We start from the raw sequence: 17,343 nt of genomic DNA on the forward strand, positions 1-17,343 counted from the left end.
GTCGAACCGTCCCTAGTAAATCCAGACTACGAAAAAACGCTCGCGCGTTAAATTCGAGCGGCAAAGAAATCATCGGTTTCCCCTAGGCGAAGATGCGAACTCGGTTAAGTCGTTCTCGCGAGCGCGTAGTTTCAAAAGTTGCGAAAGCTCTCGGTCGGGTCGCATTTCAGCGAGATTGTAGAGAACCGTGAATTATGAAAATTGAAAATGTCGGGAACGATAGAGGGGAACGAAGAGGGGGCCAACTGTTTCGCGTTCCTGTTCGGTCCTTCGTTAATTAGAACTCGGCTGCAGAAACTTTAAAGTTCCACGGTGTACAGAATGTGAAGAGGATCCCGAGTCTCTGAAGCCTTCTAGTCGTTGAAGAGTACATTCAGCAATGAAAATTTAATATAAATTATTTCACATTCCCTATGTCCTTTCCTTTTCGCTCGAATTTCCGCATTTTTGGTGCCCGACCATTCCCGAAATGCACCCGTCGTTCGATAAATGGACACGCGGAATTAAAGGTAACGTATTCCGTTTTTATTTCGTACGGGGAATATAATTCATTTCGCGAGTATCTAATATGAGCGCACAGCTTTTCGCTAGAAGGCTATAACTGGCCACACCGGTCTCCTTTGGTGCCTCGTAAAAAGATTTAATTAAGCCCTCGCTGTCCTCTGCGGTGTTCAAATCGCTTTTTAGTTAAAAAGAAAAAGCTTCGGGCTCTCGTGAAAGAAGGTTTCGAAATTCCGCGCGAGAAATAGGAAGAATCCCTGCAGCTAACGAGAATGCTTTCGAAGCGAGTTCAGGTATGAAGAGAAACGAAAAAAGTCCCCGACGACGACAGAAATTTACGGGTGATACGGAATCGCCGAGCGAATCCGAGTCGCGACTGATTTCGTGGAGCACTGTTTGCCTTTCGGCACGGAGTTGGTCGTTAAGAGCGAAGAGACGCGGGAAAGAAAAGAGAAGAAACACGAAATGCATCGGATACGCCGGGAGAGTTTTATTCCTGCCTTTTACGAACCTATCGAATCCTCGATCTTCCATCCGTTCCATCAGCTCGCCTTCCTTCGCCATCCACCCTCGGTGTCGAACGATTCATTACTCCCTGCCACTACTTCCGTTCCATTATTTTTTCCCTCGTTCTTCATTTTTCTTGGTCCGTGTTGCGACCCGCGTTCACGTTTTCAATCTCTGCGTATCTATACGGTTCCTCGACGCTTATGGTCGCCGTTTCTGAGGATATTGGTGGTCCAGTAAAAAGTCTCCATAAATGCACAAACTCGGGAGTGAACTAGTGCAATTATGGTGGACTAGGAAAAGGATCCTAGGTTCCTGGACCTCTCAGGGATATATCCCGTCCAGGATCATGTTACACTGCTCGGCAGACTTTACTGTAGCTACTCGAGACACGGAGCTGCAACTTCTTATCCATGCAGTTCTACCAATTTCAATCTTGACGAACCTTTACTCTCCATTCAGGTTCCATTGACACCCTCCGTCGTGGATCTTTCCCAACCCCTTTCAAAGGGTTACGGACACTCGAGCCGCCGAGGGGCATCTTTGCTTTTTGTTTTCGCTCTTTTAACCGTTTCTCATACGCGCTGAAGGATTCGCGTCGTTAGGATGCGGCGTATCAAGGGGAAAGGTAAATCGAGTTTGTTTATGCAGCTGGAAGTCTCGCAACGTAACTCAATTTCAGCCGCTGGCTCTTATTTGCCGGCAGGGAGGCAATGGTACGTATCAGTGCGAATGAAATGCCGCGGACGCGGAAAGAAATCCGATTTTCGGACTGATTCGCAGCGACGATGAGCCGTCGCTTCGTGAATATCTAATCAACGGCGAACAGAGATCGCGAGCCCATGGAAGGAACGGAATAACGCGACAGGGGAGGAGTTAAACATAGCTGGATTACATTTTACTAATGGAAAGGTCGCGTGTTTCTATTTGACGGATTCGTAACCAAGGGAAATATCATCATAGATATGCAGACTGAAGATAAAGTTCATTCCGTTCACCCTGCAAACGATGACATATGTTATTTGCGGATTTTTCCATAATTATATGCAGATAATTCGTGTATTTGACACGTCAGGTACAAAGGATAAGATCAGTAGCAACATTCAGGGTTTATTGTTGTAAAGATTTGCATTGATCTGAATTGCTTATTAATAGTTTAAAATTCAGGGGTACGCGCAATAGTAAGTGCGAGAGAGAGCACCATATGCGACAAGGGTAGCTGACTCTTTTTTAATTAATTTTTTTTTAATATTCTTTTAAGCGTTTAAGGGGTAGTTTTATCTTACAAAAAAAAGTGAACAATTGAATGATTTTTCTTGAAGTGGGATCACGTTTTCTAGAAAATGGTAAGTATGCAATTCTTGGGATCATCTTTAAATAAATTTAATACGGTTAAAAAAAGATCTCATTGAATTGGCAACTAAAGGTTCTGAAAAAAATTGTCTTAGCTTTCCAAAACACTCATTAAAAATTTTCTACGATCGTGCGTTCGCAAGTTGTAGGCGTTCAAAAGTTAAAAGTTCCTTTTTTGCTTGGATAGCGAATAACTCGGTCTAAAAAATCATATGACAAAATAAAAAAAACCAAATTAAAGAGGAATGTTTGCTCTATAAGCACCATCCATTGGATTTATGTGAAAAAATTTTTTTTAGCCCGTGCATACGGTCAAACTAGGCAAAAATTTCGGAAACTTCGTTTCCTGCGCTTCATCTTGAAAAAACAATATTATAATCGACATAGAAAAAAAATTGAGTCTTTGATTAAAAAACGAGAAGCTTCAAGCTTTAGAATGCGTTTCTTAAATATTTTTTACGACCATTTTTCGCAGAGATACAGTCATTCTAATTTTGACGAGAAGTGCATATATGCTTGGAATCGGTATATGACATATAGCTATCATTCGTGACAGTTGACCGACTCGCCATCTAGCGGCCAACTCCCGAAGGTCGAGTGCGTGTGTAAGAAAGAGGAAGGAATATGTAAGACAAGGATAGAGCGAGTGTGAGAAAGAGAGGGAAAGGAACATGAAAGACAAGGATAGATCGAGGGTGATGGAAAGAGAGAGAAAGCTATTGTATATGAAAGACAAGGATAGAGACACTCCTCCGAATGTTAACAGACATTATCAATTATTTTCTAATTTTCCAAGGATAATTCATGCACTTTTGCAATTGTGTTGTCAAGTATAGATTACTAGCAATATTCAAGGACAGTTTTCCATACACTTTTCGTTGTTATTAAGTAATAATCAATGATTGTTAGGCAAGGTGAACACGACAACGGTACGGATCGTTGACACCTCGCATTAATCGATTGTTTGTTAACAATCCGTATACAATTGATGTACTTTCACATGTACTGAATAAAGTCTAGACCTGTGGCAACATTCAAGGACCGTTTTCGATACGATTCTGATGGTTATTAAGTAATAATAAATGATTTCTAGTTGACGTATTGAATTTTAGTCGATTGACTGATATCCTGTGTGCGAGTGCGAGAAAGAACGAAGCATGTGCGACAAGGATAGCGACTGTTTTGTGGCGCCATCTACTAACAGAACAATCAAGCTTGTCGTGAAATAGTTCCACCATTCCGCCGCTAGATGGCGCCACTTGGTTAAACAAGCCCAAAAAAAAAAAGATATTAAAAATCGAAATCCTATTACAGGTCGAATGTAAAATGCTTTATGAGCGTTCGCGTTAAAATTCATTACTCAATAGTATAAATTAATAAATTAATTTACATGTAAACGTATGGTAACAAGTTGGCGCCATCTAGCGGGGGAATAGTGGAACTATTTCACGACAAGCTTGAGCGTTCTGTTAGTAGATTGCGCCACTAAAAACTCGCTCTTCTTATCGCACATGTTCCTTTCTCACTCTTTCGCTATCTCTGTCTTTCGTGTACCTCTCTCTCTCTCTCTGTTTCCATCACCCTCGCTCTATCCTTGTCTTACATAGTCCTTCCTCTTTCTTACACACGCACTCGACCTACGGGAGTTGGCCGCTAGATGGCGAGTCGGTCAACTGTCACGAATGATAGCTATATGTCATATACCGATTCCAAGCATATATGCACTTCTCGTCAAAATTAGAATGGCTGTATCTCTGCGAAAAATGGTCGTAAAAAATATTTAAGAAACGCATTTTAAAGCTTGAAGCTTCTCGTTTTTTAATCAAGAACTCAATTTTTTTTCTATGTCGATTATAATATTGTTTTTTCAAGATGAAGCGCAGGAAACGAAGTTTCCGAAATTTTTGCCTAGTTTGACCGTATGCACGGGCTAAAAAAAATTTTTCACATAAATCTAATGGATGGTGCTTATAGAGCAAACATTCCTCTTTAATTTGGTTTTTTTGATTTTGTCATATGATTTTTTTGACCGAGTTATTCGCTATCCAAGCAAAAAAGGAACTTTTAACTTTTGAACGCCTACAACTTGCGAACGCATGATCGTAGAAAATTTTTAATGAATGTTTGGGAAAGCTAAGACAATTTTTTTCAGAACCTTTAGTTGCCAATTCAATGAGATCTTTTTTTAACCGTATTAAATTTATTTAAAGATGATCCCAAGAATTGCATACTTACCATTTTCTAGAAAACGTGATGCCACTTCAAGAAAAATCATGGAATCATTCAATTGTTCACTTTTTTGTTGTGAGGTGAAACTACTTGGAAAGGAAGAAGTCGGCTTTCTTTTGGTAAACTTTAGTTGTAGTTATAAACTTTAAGGATCTGCAGCCAGTAGGTAGCTTTATATCGTAGAACTCTCATAAGGAAATGCTTAATACTAAGGAACAGGGTAAAGTTTTTTTTTATTATCAACTATATAGTTTAACAAATGGTTATTGAACGAGACAATTTGTTAGTTAGACAATCGATTCGTTAATATTTTTCAACCTATCACAGTGTATTTTTTTATCGACAAATGTATAACCGACGTTGTACGATCGCGAAAACGGCGCCTGTATGTATAATGATTGTCAGAGAACTAATTTGTAGATATAATGAAATATAGAAAATTTAATATGAGTAGGTACAATATAATAAACGATTCAGTACTTTTCACGCCAGCTCCTGGTGTTGGTCAAGAAATGGCTCCACCGATTCGTTTCTTCTGATATTTAAAGATCTGAAAATTAATTGAAAAATAAACAAAATTAATTTAGATTATTTACCGCTGGATAGCGATATGACTTGTGTGTTATACTCATAATCTACTCTTTAAGTTTAAATTATTGCATATTATGATTGCCTCGATATAAAATTATACATAATTTGAAAAAAAGTAGAATATTCGAGTACAGTACAGAGTCTGTGTTGGTAGAATTATAGATAAAAGCGTAGAGTAAAATTCAATGGCTTACCTAATTAAATAGAAGCGCTCCTTCTTTTGTTTTATTTCCATAGGTCGTTCGTCTAATTTTATCTTATGCATTTATAGTAGACAAAGGAATCCATAAATCCGTGAATATTCTCTTTCCATTTTATTCCCCTTTTGAAAGGATTTGTGATTCTGCGGTATCGATCGTTGCGGAACAATGAATCAATCGTCCTGCTCGGACGACAAAATTTATGTCCCCACCGTGGAGAGAAAGAGATGCTCTTTTCATTTTTCTTTCGAAGCATTCCCAATGCATTACCTGTTGGTTAGGAAAAAAAAAAAAGAAAACAGAAAATTACTTGTACATGTTCAAGTCGAAAAAGCAGACAAAATTATATCGATAGGTAACAATTAACAAATGCTTTTATTTCACGAATATCGAATGCACTCTCTAGGGCTTCTTAAACTATGGGTCGCGAGATTTTAATGTAAAATATTCAATATTCTCTTTCATTTATGTTATTGCAAACAATGCAGTTTCGATGAAAAATAGGGTATATAATTTTTGTAACTAATAATAAATACAATTTCATAAATTTTTATACAATTCTTAATTCTATATTTCTGTATGTTTTTAAACAAATTTTGAAACTATATGTTTTTATATGTATATACAGGGTGTTCCAAAAATGGAGGTCCTTGAAAGGAGTGATTTGAAACAACTTTTGCCTTAGCGAAAATGTTCTCCCTTTCTTTCTTTCGTTACCTCTCTTTCAAAATGGCGGCTACCAACTCCGCTTAAAATTTCGATTCTCCTACACGTAATTTGTCGTTTGCGCTCCCGAGTTACAGCGAATTATAGAGAATCCACTGTATTATTATTTTTGTTTTTTTTTGTTTTAAGGAACGAAAGGTCATTTTTGCGACGAAATAATCCTACTATCGATCAGGATATCGTATCATCGATCAGGTAATCGTAATAGTCTGCTTATCGTAATAATCTTCCGCTCGTATTTTATATTCGGTGGAATCGGCGATCGCTCGAAACTCGGATGCAATCGATATCTAGCGCCTGAACTCGTAATTAGTTTCGTATTACGGAAAGAATGAGCAGACATCGTTGCGAAGTTACAGACACCGCTTGACCCGGTTCCGTCAATTAACAATGGCGGCTGCGTCTGAAGCTTCTCGTTCGTCCTTCGCTGCTTTATTTTCTGCAAATATTTAACGGAACACGATGCACCTTGCCCGGTATTTTTAATCTCTCAAACGGGGACAGTTTTCCTACTTCGCCGAACTTTTAGTGTTCTCAGTGTTAATTTAAGATCCGCGACAGAGATTTTACGATAATAGTAGAGCACAATGTCGTTAACTCGGGCTGGATTACTTTCTCGTTTCGAGATTGTTCTGGAAATTGAACGTAAAAATAAATGTAGCCTTTGGAAACTATTTTTATTATCATCGTAATATCGTGCAACGTTAACGTAATTATTTCATTTTCACCGTACAGATCGTCGCGCTGAAAAATCGATTCCTCCAAAATATATAGTTGTTAACGTTGTTGATAATAATTCCGGCCTTAATTAAGACGTATACATGGAGATTGAATGGTAGCTTCCGCCTGGTTATAACCATGTTGCGCCACTGGATAATTTATTCATTTGGGCAAATTTTGGTTGATCCTCGCCGAAAACTGTTTATTTACGACTTCAGAAATGAACGCTATTGATTTCCTCGTAATCAGTGCCCTCCATTTCTAATTCCATTTACTGTTTCCCGCGTCACATAAAATTCCTCTTAGTCGTTTTATTTGTGGGGACTTTGCGGTGCGTTAAATCAAATTACCGTGGGAAATTTATTTTATTTCAGAAAAAAATATTTATCAATTTCGCTTTACTCTGAATTGTTATCAGTATTGTAGAAGGTATTTTCGAGTTATCAGTTCGAGTTATCAGTTCGAGTTTCAGTGCATTTATGGTAGAGATATTTGTGCATTTACAGAGACTTTACTGTAACAGTATTCTAAAACAGTGTTTATTTATGAATTTTTATTACTCGCGGTACAATATTCTTCGCTCCCAGTCGGATCGAAAAAGATGAAAACTTCGACGGTGCCGCATAATAAACAACGTTTAATCGTATTCAATTTTTCGCAAAAACATGCAATAGGCCAGGGAAATTCGACCGGATCGAAAAGTAGCCGCGAGGAACGTCGGCACGGGTATGAAATATTTCCAGGTAAACACGCGCCCGCAGGAAAATCGCAATAAAAAAAATAGCCTTTGTCGCAATTTTTCTGGCGCATTAATCAAATAGAAAGGATTATTTTTCCGCAAAAGCTTAATCGGCCGACTGATGCGGCACATAGAGACGGAGAAAAAAAAATATGAGAGGACGAAGGTTTTCCACCAAGTAAACCGCGAAATTGCTCGCCACTTTTAGGCGTCTCTTTTTCTTTCTATTTTTGTTCCTTTTCCGCGGCCGTTTAATTTCCGCGGGGCCGAGTAATCCTCTTTCGGTGGCGATTGAGCGTAACTAGTGAACTTTCGCCATTTTCCCAGTTTCAGCGCGCGGGGTACAATAACCAGCCGGTCGTCACTTTTGCGAGTATATCCGGCCCGCGTTTGCAAATAAATTTTCCGCCGTCGGTATCGATTTCCAGCAGGAATTGGGACAATCGACTGGACGCCTCTTAAGCGACCTTACCGTGGCAGCGGCGCATCCGCCACGCGCTACAAAATCTCGGAGGATGCACGCTGCGCTTTCAGCGACCAAATGAAAACATCGAGGGAAACGCAATGCAGTGGCGGTAGCCATGGCTCGCGTCGTATAGATGCTATCGAGCAAATCCCTCTTTTCTTTTCTTTTTTCTTTCTTTTAATTAGTTAAAAGTGACCGAGATCCATTCGACACACGTCGCGTTAACTTCGAGATTCTTAATCCGAGATTTTTATCCGGAAATAGTCGCGGCGTAGGCGATGAAAATTCAGGGTTGACTTTCTATTGAAGGTACGTTCCGCAGACCTCGATACGAGTGACTTAAAATTTGTCCTTTTCAATTAAAAAGGGGGCGGCGTATAGAATTTCGTGTTAAAAGTTGCTTCGCGTGCTGAAAAGAAAAATGTAGCGTGCAAGCAGAGAAGGGTTTAAAGAAGATAGAAAGGGGTACTACGTTGTCTCGCGAAATAAATTTCTGAGTCGCTAACGAAGCGTATAAAAGAAGATTCAAGAAAATGGCAGGGTTGCGGGTCGCGAGATATTTCATGAAAATAATTTAATGAGACTCGACACAATGTTACTCTTAGGGAAAGGAATTACTTTCAATTATGCGACGTAATACCGCAACTAGGTCGTGCACAAACCACTGATTTTCTAATCAATTATTGATAAATAACGATTACATCCTCGTTCATAAATATGTGGACACTTGCCACTTTCAATGAGTATTTAATATACACCGTGAATTATCACTGTACAACTTTTGTTGCTAAATTCTACAGTCAGTGTAAGAAGTATTCGTACAGCAACCAATTTAAAATAAAATTAATAAAAAAATAAGAGATAAGAGATTAACATTAAAAGTAATAAACTTCAATTTACACAAAATCTACTCTAAAAATATGTAGGAATCTTGGTTAATTATTTCTTCCCCTAAAATTTATTAATAAAATAAATATACGAAGTCTTATTTTGAATTGGTTCTTGTACAAATACTTACTACATTGACTGTATATTGTATTTAACAACATTTAATAATATTAAATTACCACGTTCAATTTTATAGTGGAACTATGGGAGATTGTTTACATAGAAAAGTTCAGAAAGAACGTTCAATATATCAAACACATTTTTGGGCGAAATATTACAAAATAAACGAGACAATAGTATAGAAATTAAGAGCACAACATTTTTTTCTTACAGTATTGAAGAGCGCATAAATAGTGCATTCCTTAAATTTTATTTAAGTGTGGGGGAGGGAGCTAGCTAGGCAGACGTGCAAACATCAGAATACGAACTCTACCATATATGCACAAGTTGCATTTGCACCAAGAGGTTAGCCCCTTAAGGAATGGAACGCAAAAATTGGAGTTACTAGCAGACGTGCAAACATCAGAGAATACGAACTTTACCATGTATGCACTAGTTCAGTCCCGACTTTGTGCATTTATAAAGACTTCACTATAAATAGATATCGGATTGGAACACACGCGTCCCAGGAGATCGTGCTGCGACTAATGGACTTTGTCGTGCCGAACTGCTCCGCCGAAGTCCGTGAATAGCACGGCGGAAATGCGATATATAATTTAAAGCATGATTGAAAGGGTCTTTCATGGAAGCATATTCCGAAAATGAATGCGTATTGTGCCCGAAAGAAACGGTTCGTTTCAGACGCGGCGTACGAGAAATTGTATTCACATTTTCCCGCGTATCAGCGACATCGTTGATTGGTAACAATATTTGCGAACATTTTTACTATACGCGCGCTACGTTCAGAATTTATTTCGCGAGACGAGACGCACGGAAACTCATTAACAAGCTTTTATTTCGTATCCGAGCCCGCGTGACATGATTCATCGAAGCCGCTGGCCTGCTAATTTCGACGAAATAAACGTGATAGCAAAACGAAGAATGTTATTTCAATGGAAATTTATAATTATCCTTGAATTTGGTCGGATCGAATTCCCTTGATCCGAGACATTTATCTGGACGAGAATTTTGCCAACTTTCCTCGAGTAAAAATCTAACGGAAAAATTTGAAATCAAAAGTCTTCGATCGAAAGCTTCGAGGGGAGTTTCTCGGAGAACAGCGGCGAAACTCCGGTGAAAAATTGCTATGGATACGCATTCAATGTTCCGCCTGAATAGACATAAAAGAACTCCCGCGAACAAGTTTCGCGAACAATGTGTAGCTTCTTCCCTGGGCTTTAATTATAACTGTGAAAAAAAAAAGAAATCCAAACAAAATACGCTCAGGTTTCTGGACGGCAGATCGAAATCCGCTAATGAAGTTGGGACAATCGTCCACTTTAGTTTCCCGTGGTTTCTCGTTATCGCGTAACTAGCAAAATTCACCGGAATTTCCATGAAAACTTCCCACCTTCCACTTCTTATTTACAGCGAGAGTAATATCGACTTGTTCAACTTTTCTTGGTCGATTCAATTGAGTGAACATTTATTCGAATATGAAATTTTATTTCGCCGTTATTACACTGCACGCGGATATTTTTGCATTTATAAGAAATTTAAAAAACTATAAAATGCACGCAGTATGTAATAATATAAAATAATATTGAAAGTAAAGTTCGTATTACAATATTCGCAGAGTAAAACGAATTCTTAAGTAAGTTCAATTTTTGTAAATTTCAGATTTTATTTTGCATAAAGATCCACAGTCTAGCCATCATGAATCTAAAGCCACGGATACTGCGGAGACGAAAACGTCGATCGATTGTTAGGAGATTCGAGTTTAATTACTTCGATTCTCGTTGGATCTCCGCGATCCGTCGCGTCGAGGAGGATGGTAAATTAAAATCGTCGCGAGCACGTCGAAATCTCCAGCGTACAAATAGAAACCGGAACGACGGTAATATCGCGGGGAGATGGAGGCACGATTTTTGCATTAAGCCCGATGATAGTTTCCAAGAGCATGCGACGACCTTTCCGCAAAACTACACGGGCATCGTGCCAGATGCCGACTATTCCGCAGCTGATCCTGTAAACGACTTGTTTACGATGCTTGAATGTTGCCGAACGAAGCGAAAGTTTTGTCTTTAATATTGTATTACGACGCTAATCAAAAGAACAGCCAGAATGAAACTGAGCTATTTTCTAGAGAAAACTTTACAGAATGCAATGATAATTTTTTCGGATTTTAACAAAAGTGACTTTAAGGTGGTATTTACAAAATAAAAATTCATTTACAAGTTTTAATATTGCAAAAATCAGATCTGCTCGAAATAAAAATATATTCAGGAAGAGCAATCTATCTCGATTAAAATGAAAACAAGAACCGGTCGATAGAATGAATACTTACAGGGAATAAAATTCAAGTGTGCAACCCATTTTCACGAAAAGGTGCAAAAATTGCAATATTCGAAGGCTTATATTTCTCAAACGGTTTCGAAACGAGCAAAATGATGACTTAAACCGCCCCTAATTTCACTTAAACTACAATATATGTATATGTCATTTGGAATAAAATCCGAGGCATCGGCCAAAACAAGTGATCGATTCGACGTGGAATGACCCTACTAATAATGCATTCCACTTGTAATTCTCTGAATCAGTCCGTATATAAAAAAAACAGAGATGGGGACTTTTCGTGAATCCTTTTTAGCAGTGTTAGGTACGCGAATCGAACCTCTTCCTTTAACCGTGTCCATATTTTTTTTAATTCACTTCTCCGTGGTTATTCTTCTACGAGATTTCGTTTCCTCCTCTCTGCGGCCATTTTTCTTGCTGGCTACTTTATCTCGCCATGCTGCGGCGATGGAGAGCCCGTTTGATATACAGCTGAGCTTCGATCTTTCGAGAGAAACGGGGTCTCCGAGTACACAATAGCAACTCGGCATTAATAAAAATATCTGTCGTTATGAAATATTGATCTGCAACGTGATTCGCACGCGAATGAAAATTTACGACGATTTAATCACTTCAACGGGTGGTTGCTTTTTTGGGGAAGAAAAACGTAAGAGTGTGGAATGCCGCACGTGTAAATCCTTAAATGAAATTGTGTAATTTTATTAATTTTTCCTGGATATTTGGATGACGACAAAATTTCACTAATTTGTCTAACACATTTTATATCTAAAGATTTTGTTAGAAGTTCGCAACCATTAGATCGCTATTACTCGCGACGAAGTATTATCAACAAATGATTCTTTGATATACAAAATCTTTAGATATAAAACGTGAATGCGTTTACTTGATTCTCTTCAGATATTTGGAAGTGGATGCAATGATTTTGTCATCGCAATCGCGAATCTGTAAATAAATAAATAAATCGGCAAGAAGTCTGTACGATGCTGCGATAGCAGTTGGTAAAATCGTTAAGTCGTTAATGGGGCAATAGAAACGCGTTGTACGCGTTCTCGACCCCTTTTATTAGTGTCTGTTGAAAGCTTTGCTTTCAGCTTTAGATTCCCCAGCGAGCAAAAAAGAGGCTTACGCGTCGAAGTTTTAATAAAATTTTCATCCGATAACAAAGTTGTAAAGATAACGTTTTAGAAGGGTCGAGTTAATTGTTTCATCGGCCGCGTTCTTCATTGCGCTCAAAGCAAAGTGTAAGAAGTTTAATCGCGAGACGCTCGATTTTGCATCCGACGTGGACCAGTTTTCGAGCGTATTTATTTTCAATGTTATTTTTATTCTCGTGCCCGTGTTTGTTTCGCACATTAAATTCCATGAAAACCCTCCATTCTCAACGTCTAATAAATCGCCCGAAACGTTCGTTATACGTCAGCCTCGATTCTTTATACAGGGTTGAACAAACGCTTCTTACCCGAATAAGAATTTGGAAATTTTGCACTCTTGCTCCGATTCAGTAAAAGGATATTTCTCTCACAAGTAACGCTACCCAATTGTAACTCACTGATTTGAATGAAATTTGACGTACTTAATAAACACAGAAAAATATTAAATACGTGTTTCTTCGTTTTTAATAAGTACGTTAAATTTCAATCAAATCAGTGAGTAATAGTTGAATAGTGTTACTTTTGCTAATAAATGACTCGAGAAACATTTCGCTAATTTTCTTGATTAAACAATGAATATTTAGTCGAAATGGGTCTTGTGAACAATGTCTAGATATCGATTAAGAAATAATAAACGGAATACTTTGAAGGAATATTTTATGACATCAATTACAAAATTGTTGAAACTGGTTGCCTTCCTGTCTGGTTGCATAGCTGTAACGATACGCGTAGTGTGTCTGACCATTATCTCATTCTCCTTCAGCCCATTGCAAGGAGCGCAACGCATCGGATTTTTGTTTCTTTTTAATTATTTAACCATGTTCCAGGACTCCGACCGTTCTGAAACTTTTACATGCGTCAGCTAAATAACCGATCATCATCCCTGATTTTGTTGGTATCCTTGATAATTAAAAAAATACTCTGAAAAAAAATACACGAGATGCAGTTTATAAGTACCGATATTTTCGTTTTTGCAGAATTTAAATATCTGGAATAGTAACCGAGAAAAAAAATAATAAAGTTCAGGGTGTTCTTCGCGTCTTTGCAACGCTTAGGCTGAAAACTAGTCGAACGGATATAAATTCATCGCCGTTTGCTTCACTTCTAGTTTCGCCTTATCAAAAATTGCTCGATTTTATGTAACGCAAGACGATATAATGGAAATGTTCAGCCAGTTGTGCATTAAACGAAGTGTAACGCAAATATCTTTGTACCAAGTGTTTCAAGCCTGCAGCAAAAATTTTTCAAGCTCAACATTGGAAGTTTCCACGTAGAAGGAGAAACCGTATCTTGACGTTGAAGTTTCCGCCTGTTTCGTGCTCCGCTTCGATCCACCCTTAACGCGAGCTGGTACTGGGGGAAGGAAATCCATCGGGCCGTCTTATTTCTTCCTAAGACGAAAGCGACGGAAGAAATATTTCCCCTGTAAGGTTCTTATCTTCCGGGAATACATTTCGGACGGTGGATCTCGGACGAGACTCGGGATAAAATCAGAGAAAAATAAGTTCCTCCCTCTGAACGCACGTGTCGACGCCTAATCTTTGTCATCGATCCGTTAGTATTATTGTAATCCAACTGGATTTATTATCTATATACCGAGGGATATGAACCTGTTATTTAAATTAAAGAATGTCTAAAATAGAATTTTTGTTCACCTAATGTCGGTATTTTTATACGCGTTCATATTTTTACGTAATAAACGCGAATTCCAAACAGGTGGAGCGTTTGTTACCTGCACGAAAGCGCCGAATCGGTGTGGATATCGCGAATTTAATGAACACCCGCGCAGCCAAACAATGGAACGTATACAAACAACAGAAATCCACTGAAATTCACGGCAGCTTGCGCGCCTTTTAAGGGAACGAAATTTGTAACTTTTACTAATGCATTGTTCCATTCTCGAAAAAAACATTGCATTGCATCCGGGATACGATGTGTGTATGCTTAAACATGCGAAATTTACGATTACGTTTTGCTTTGGAATCCGTAGAAAAACTATACATTCACACGGTTTTCAACATGCTATTTTTATTGTAGTTTTAGTCAAAGAAATAGTGATGAAATGTCTCCTCCCTGGGATCGTACCAGCGACAATCCGAGGGACACGATGCTGTACTAAAGTGTATCTGATAATTTCGATAATATACAGGGTATCCTTGCCGAAGTGTGACAGACTCATATTTCAATAACTATCGATGATACGAATAAATTGTTTATACGTAAATTGTAGGATACGATGGGCTCTATATTGTGACGTAAACGCAATATTTGTTATATTATTAATTTAAAAGATATGATGGTGAAGTTTCGTTTTTTAAATGGAACTATATGTATATTTTTGAGGGGATCAGTGCTTTTCAAGACGAATATTAGGTTTCAAGATAGAACGCTTCGAAACTTACTGATTTTCCTTTTATTCTTCACATCGCGTAAATCGAACTATTTTTAACAAAATTACTTTTCAATCACACAATCAAACTTTTCATGTTATTTCGTTAATTATTGTCCAAATTATGTCATGTGTGGTTTCATTTTCATCGCAAAAACATCAGGAATCGAATTGTAGTCGAATTGTAGACAGACAAGTTTTGCGAAAATACAGCCCCAAACCTAAGGGAGAAGAGAGTTTTGTAAGTAAACTACGTGATAACATTTTTTAATCGAGAAACCGACTTCAGAATCGTGTTTCTCGACCCCAAAAACGTTGAAAACCATATTTTGAGGGAGATCTAAAAATAAAAATTTTTGACCGAAAAATCGAAAGGGGGACCCCTTGAAATTTTGTAGCTTTTGCAACTATTTATTTTTTTACTTCAGAACCTTAAATGGGAATTCAATGAAATTTTTACCGAATGTCCACCTTCGTAATAGATACCAATAAAAAAATCAGTGAACCGCTAGAAAAATTATAAGGGCCTCAAAAAAATTCGTAAGTGTTTTTGAGGTTTGTGACCTTTGACTCGAATTTTGAGGGTGATAAAGCCATCTGAACATTTGTTGGGCTTTAAAAGAGCTTTCCAATGCCGTATGGATGGAGTAAATCGGTTAAGAATTGAGGAAGTTATGGACGTTTAAAGTTGACAAGCCAATCTCGAATCACGATTTTGGCCAATCCCAAGGGTCATTATGGGGAATAAAAAATATATTATCCAATCACCACGAAACTCGGTATCTATAGGTTTTTTGGGGTGCTGAATCCGAATATGATGTTATTTTTGCTTCAAACAATTTTCCTGTGGCAGTTTGCTTACAAATGTTGTTACTACCATAAGCGATTTTTTGACAATAACTTGAGAAACAATTTTCCAAGAATTTGTGAACTATTTTTACTGAATTTCTCGAATCGATTTCAGTGAAAAAAGTTGTTTCAAATCACGCCCCGAACCACCCCTTTCAAGGACCTCCAACATTTTTGGGACACTCTGTATAGAGCCCATTGTATCCTGCAATTCACATATAAACAATTGTTTCCTATCATCAATAGTTATCAAAGTATGCGTCTGTAACATTTTAAGCGCGAACAGCCTGTAGAAATGGTTGACCTGCGAAAATAGTGTCTTTGGATGAAGTCCGATACAATTAAGTAACAACTTACAATGTTATACGACGATATTCGCACACTGTAGGGTTTAAAAAAAAAAAAAAAAAAAGTAATCCGTAGTGAACGATCCAGCAGAGTTTACTGTCCCACTTCGCCGAATGATGATGCACTCTTCCGTCGACGGTTTACATCGAAGCTACAAGTTGCAATGTAACGCGTACTCTTTGGTATAATTACACAGAGTCAGAGGAGTCCTAACGACGACGATCTAAACCGTGATATTAGAACGGAAGCCCAATAGAAAATACCTAAACGCGTCGGCGAATTGATCCGCGCGTACATAGAAAAATAAGTGGCAATCGAACTCGCGTCGATGCGTCGAAAAGGAACACTTTGCGTTTCGAAAAATCAAATCATCGCTTTCGTAACTCGAGTCGACTCGAATTTCGCAATTATCGGGGATTAATTACCGCCAACGACCGGGGTTTTCCGTTCGTAAACGTAGCACTGCGCTCGATTCGGTCGGGTCTTCTCCTTCCGAAACATTTCGCGTCGCGTGCCCGTTTCACCGAATGGAACTTCGAGGTAATTTCGATCTCCTGACAATTTTTATTCCGTTCTACTTGTCCGCGCGCCGTTGATATTTCAAGGGAAATCGGTTCGCTTGGCCAGAACCGACTGGGAATTAGGTTCGTATTTGTCCAATCTGTTCTCACGGGAGGATGCAACGAGCAGACTGTCAGCTAGAACGATGCTATCGACACCGTTAAATTTCTTCAAATATAACATCCCTTTAAATATCACGGCATACCGTTTCGATATCGACGTTAAATCCGCTATTGATATGCCCTGGCTGATTGTTATTATCGGGGGACGATACGAAGGTAACGGATAGAATTAATCGGAAATTCGAGCGAATCGTGGGCAGTCGATGACGTTCAGCTAGGTCAGTGACAGCGTTCGATCGAATGAAAGCCTGCGGAATACCTCTTTGTTTTATTCGTTTAAGTCGACGGACCGGCCTTTAAACGCTACGCTGCTGTAAAAATAAGAGGGTTTGAAGCTAACACCCGATACAATATCCGGATTTCAGCTTGGAACTGCGAGAACTTTTTCACCGAAGCTGGACGCGATAAAAATTCTTCCTATAAATCGATACGAAGAATATTTTTAAACGGTCGATTTATCTACAACCACGCGGAAAATAGAAATAATTTTGGCACATCGTTTTATATTATCACTAGAGATACTTTAAATCGAGAAAGTTTGAAGTAGAG

The 17,343-nt window shown here is 38.4% G+C and overlaps 1 protein-coding gene across 1 annotated transcript in view; it reads right to left on the bottom strand.

Moving 5' to 3' along the window:
* Nucleotides 1-4,747: 4,747 nt before the first annotated feature.
* Nucleotides 4,748-17,343, bottom strand: part of LOC128880096 (octopamine receptor beta-1R-like) — a 50,331-nt gene continuing 37,735 nt past the window's right edge. Inside the window, exons 3-4 of the mRNA XM_054129800.1 lie at nt 5,376-5,651; nt 4,748-5,140 (exon numbers count right to left, since the gene is read on the bottom strand). Of these exons, the coding sequence (XP_053985775.1) occupies nt 5,496-5,651 (156 nt within the window). The 3' untranslated portion in view covers nt 4,748-5,140; nt 5,376-5,495. The remainder of the gene's footprint in view (nt 5,141-5,375; nt 5,652-17,343) is intronic.

The sequence above is a fragment of the Hylaeus volcanicus genome, chromosome 7, assembly GCF_026283585.1.
Source record: "Hylaeus volcanicus isolate JK05 chromosome 7, UHH_iyHylVolc1.0_haploid, whole genome shotgun sequence".
Taxonomy (NCBI): domain Eukaryota; kingdom Metazoa; phylum Arthropoda; class Insecta; order Hymenoptera; family Colletidae; genus Hylaeus; species Hylaeus volcanicus.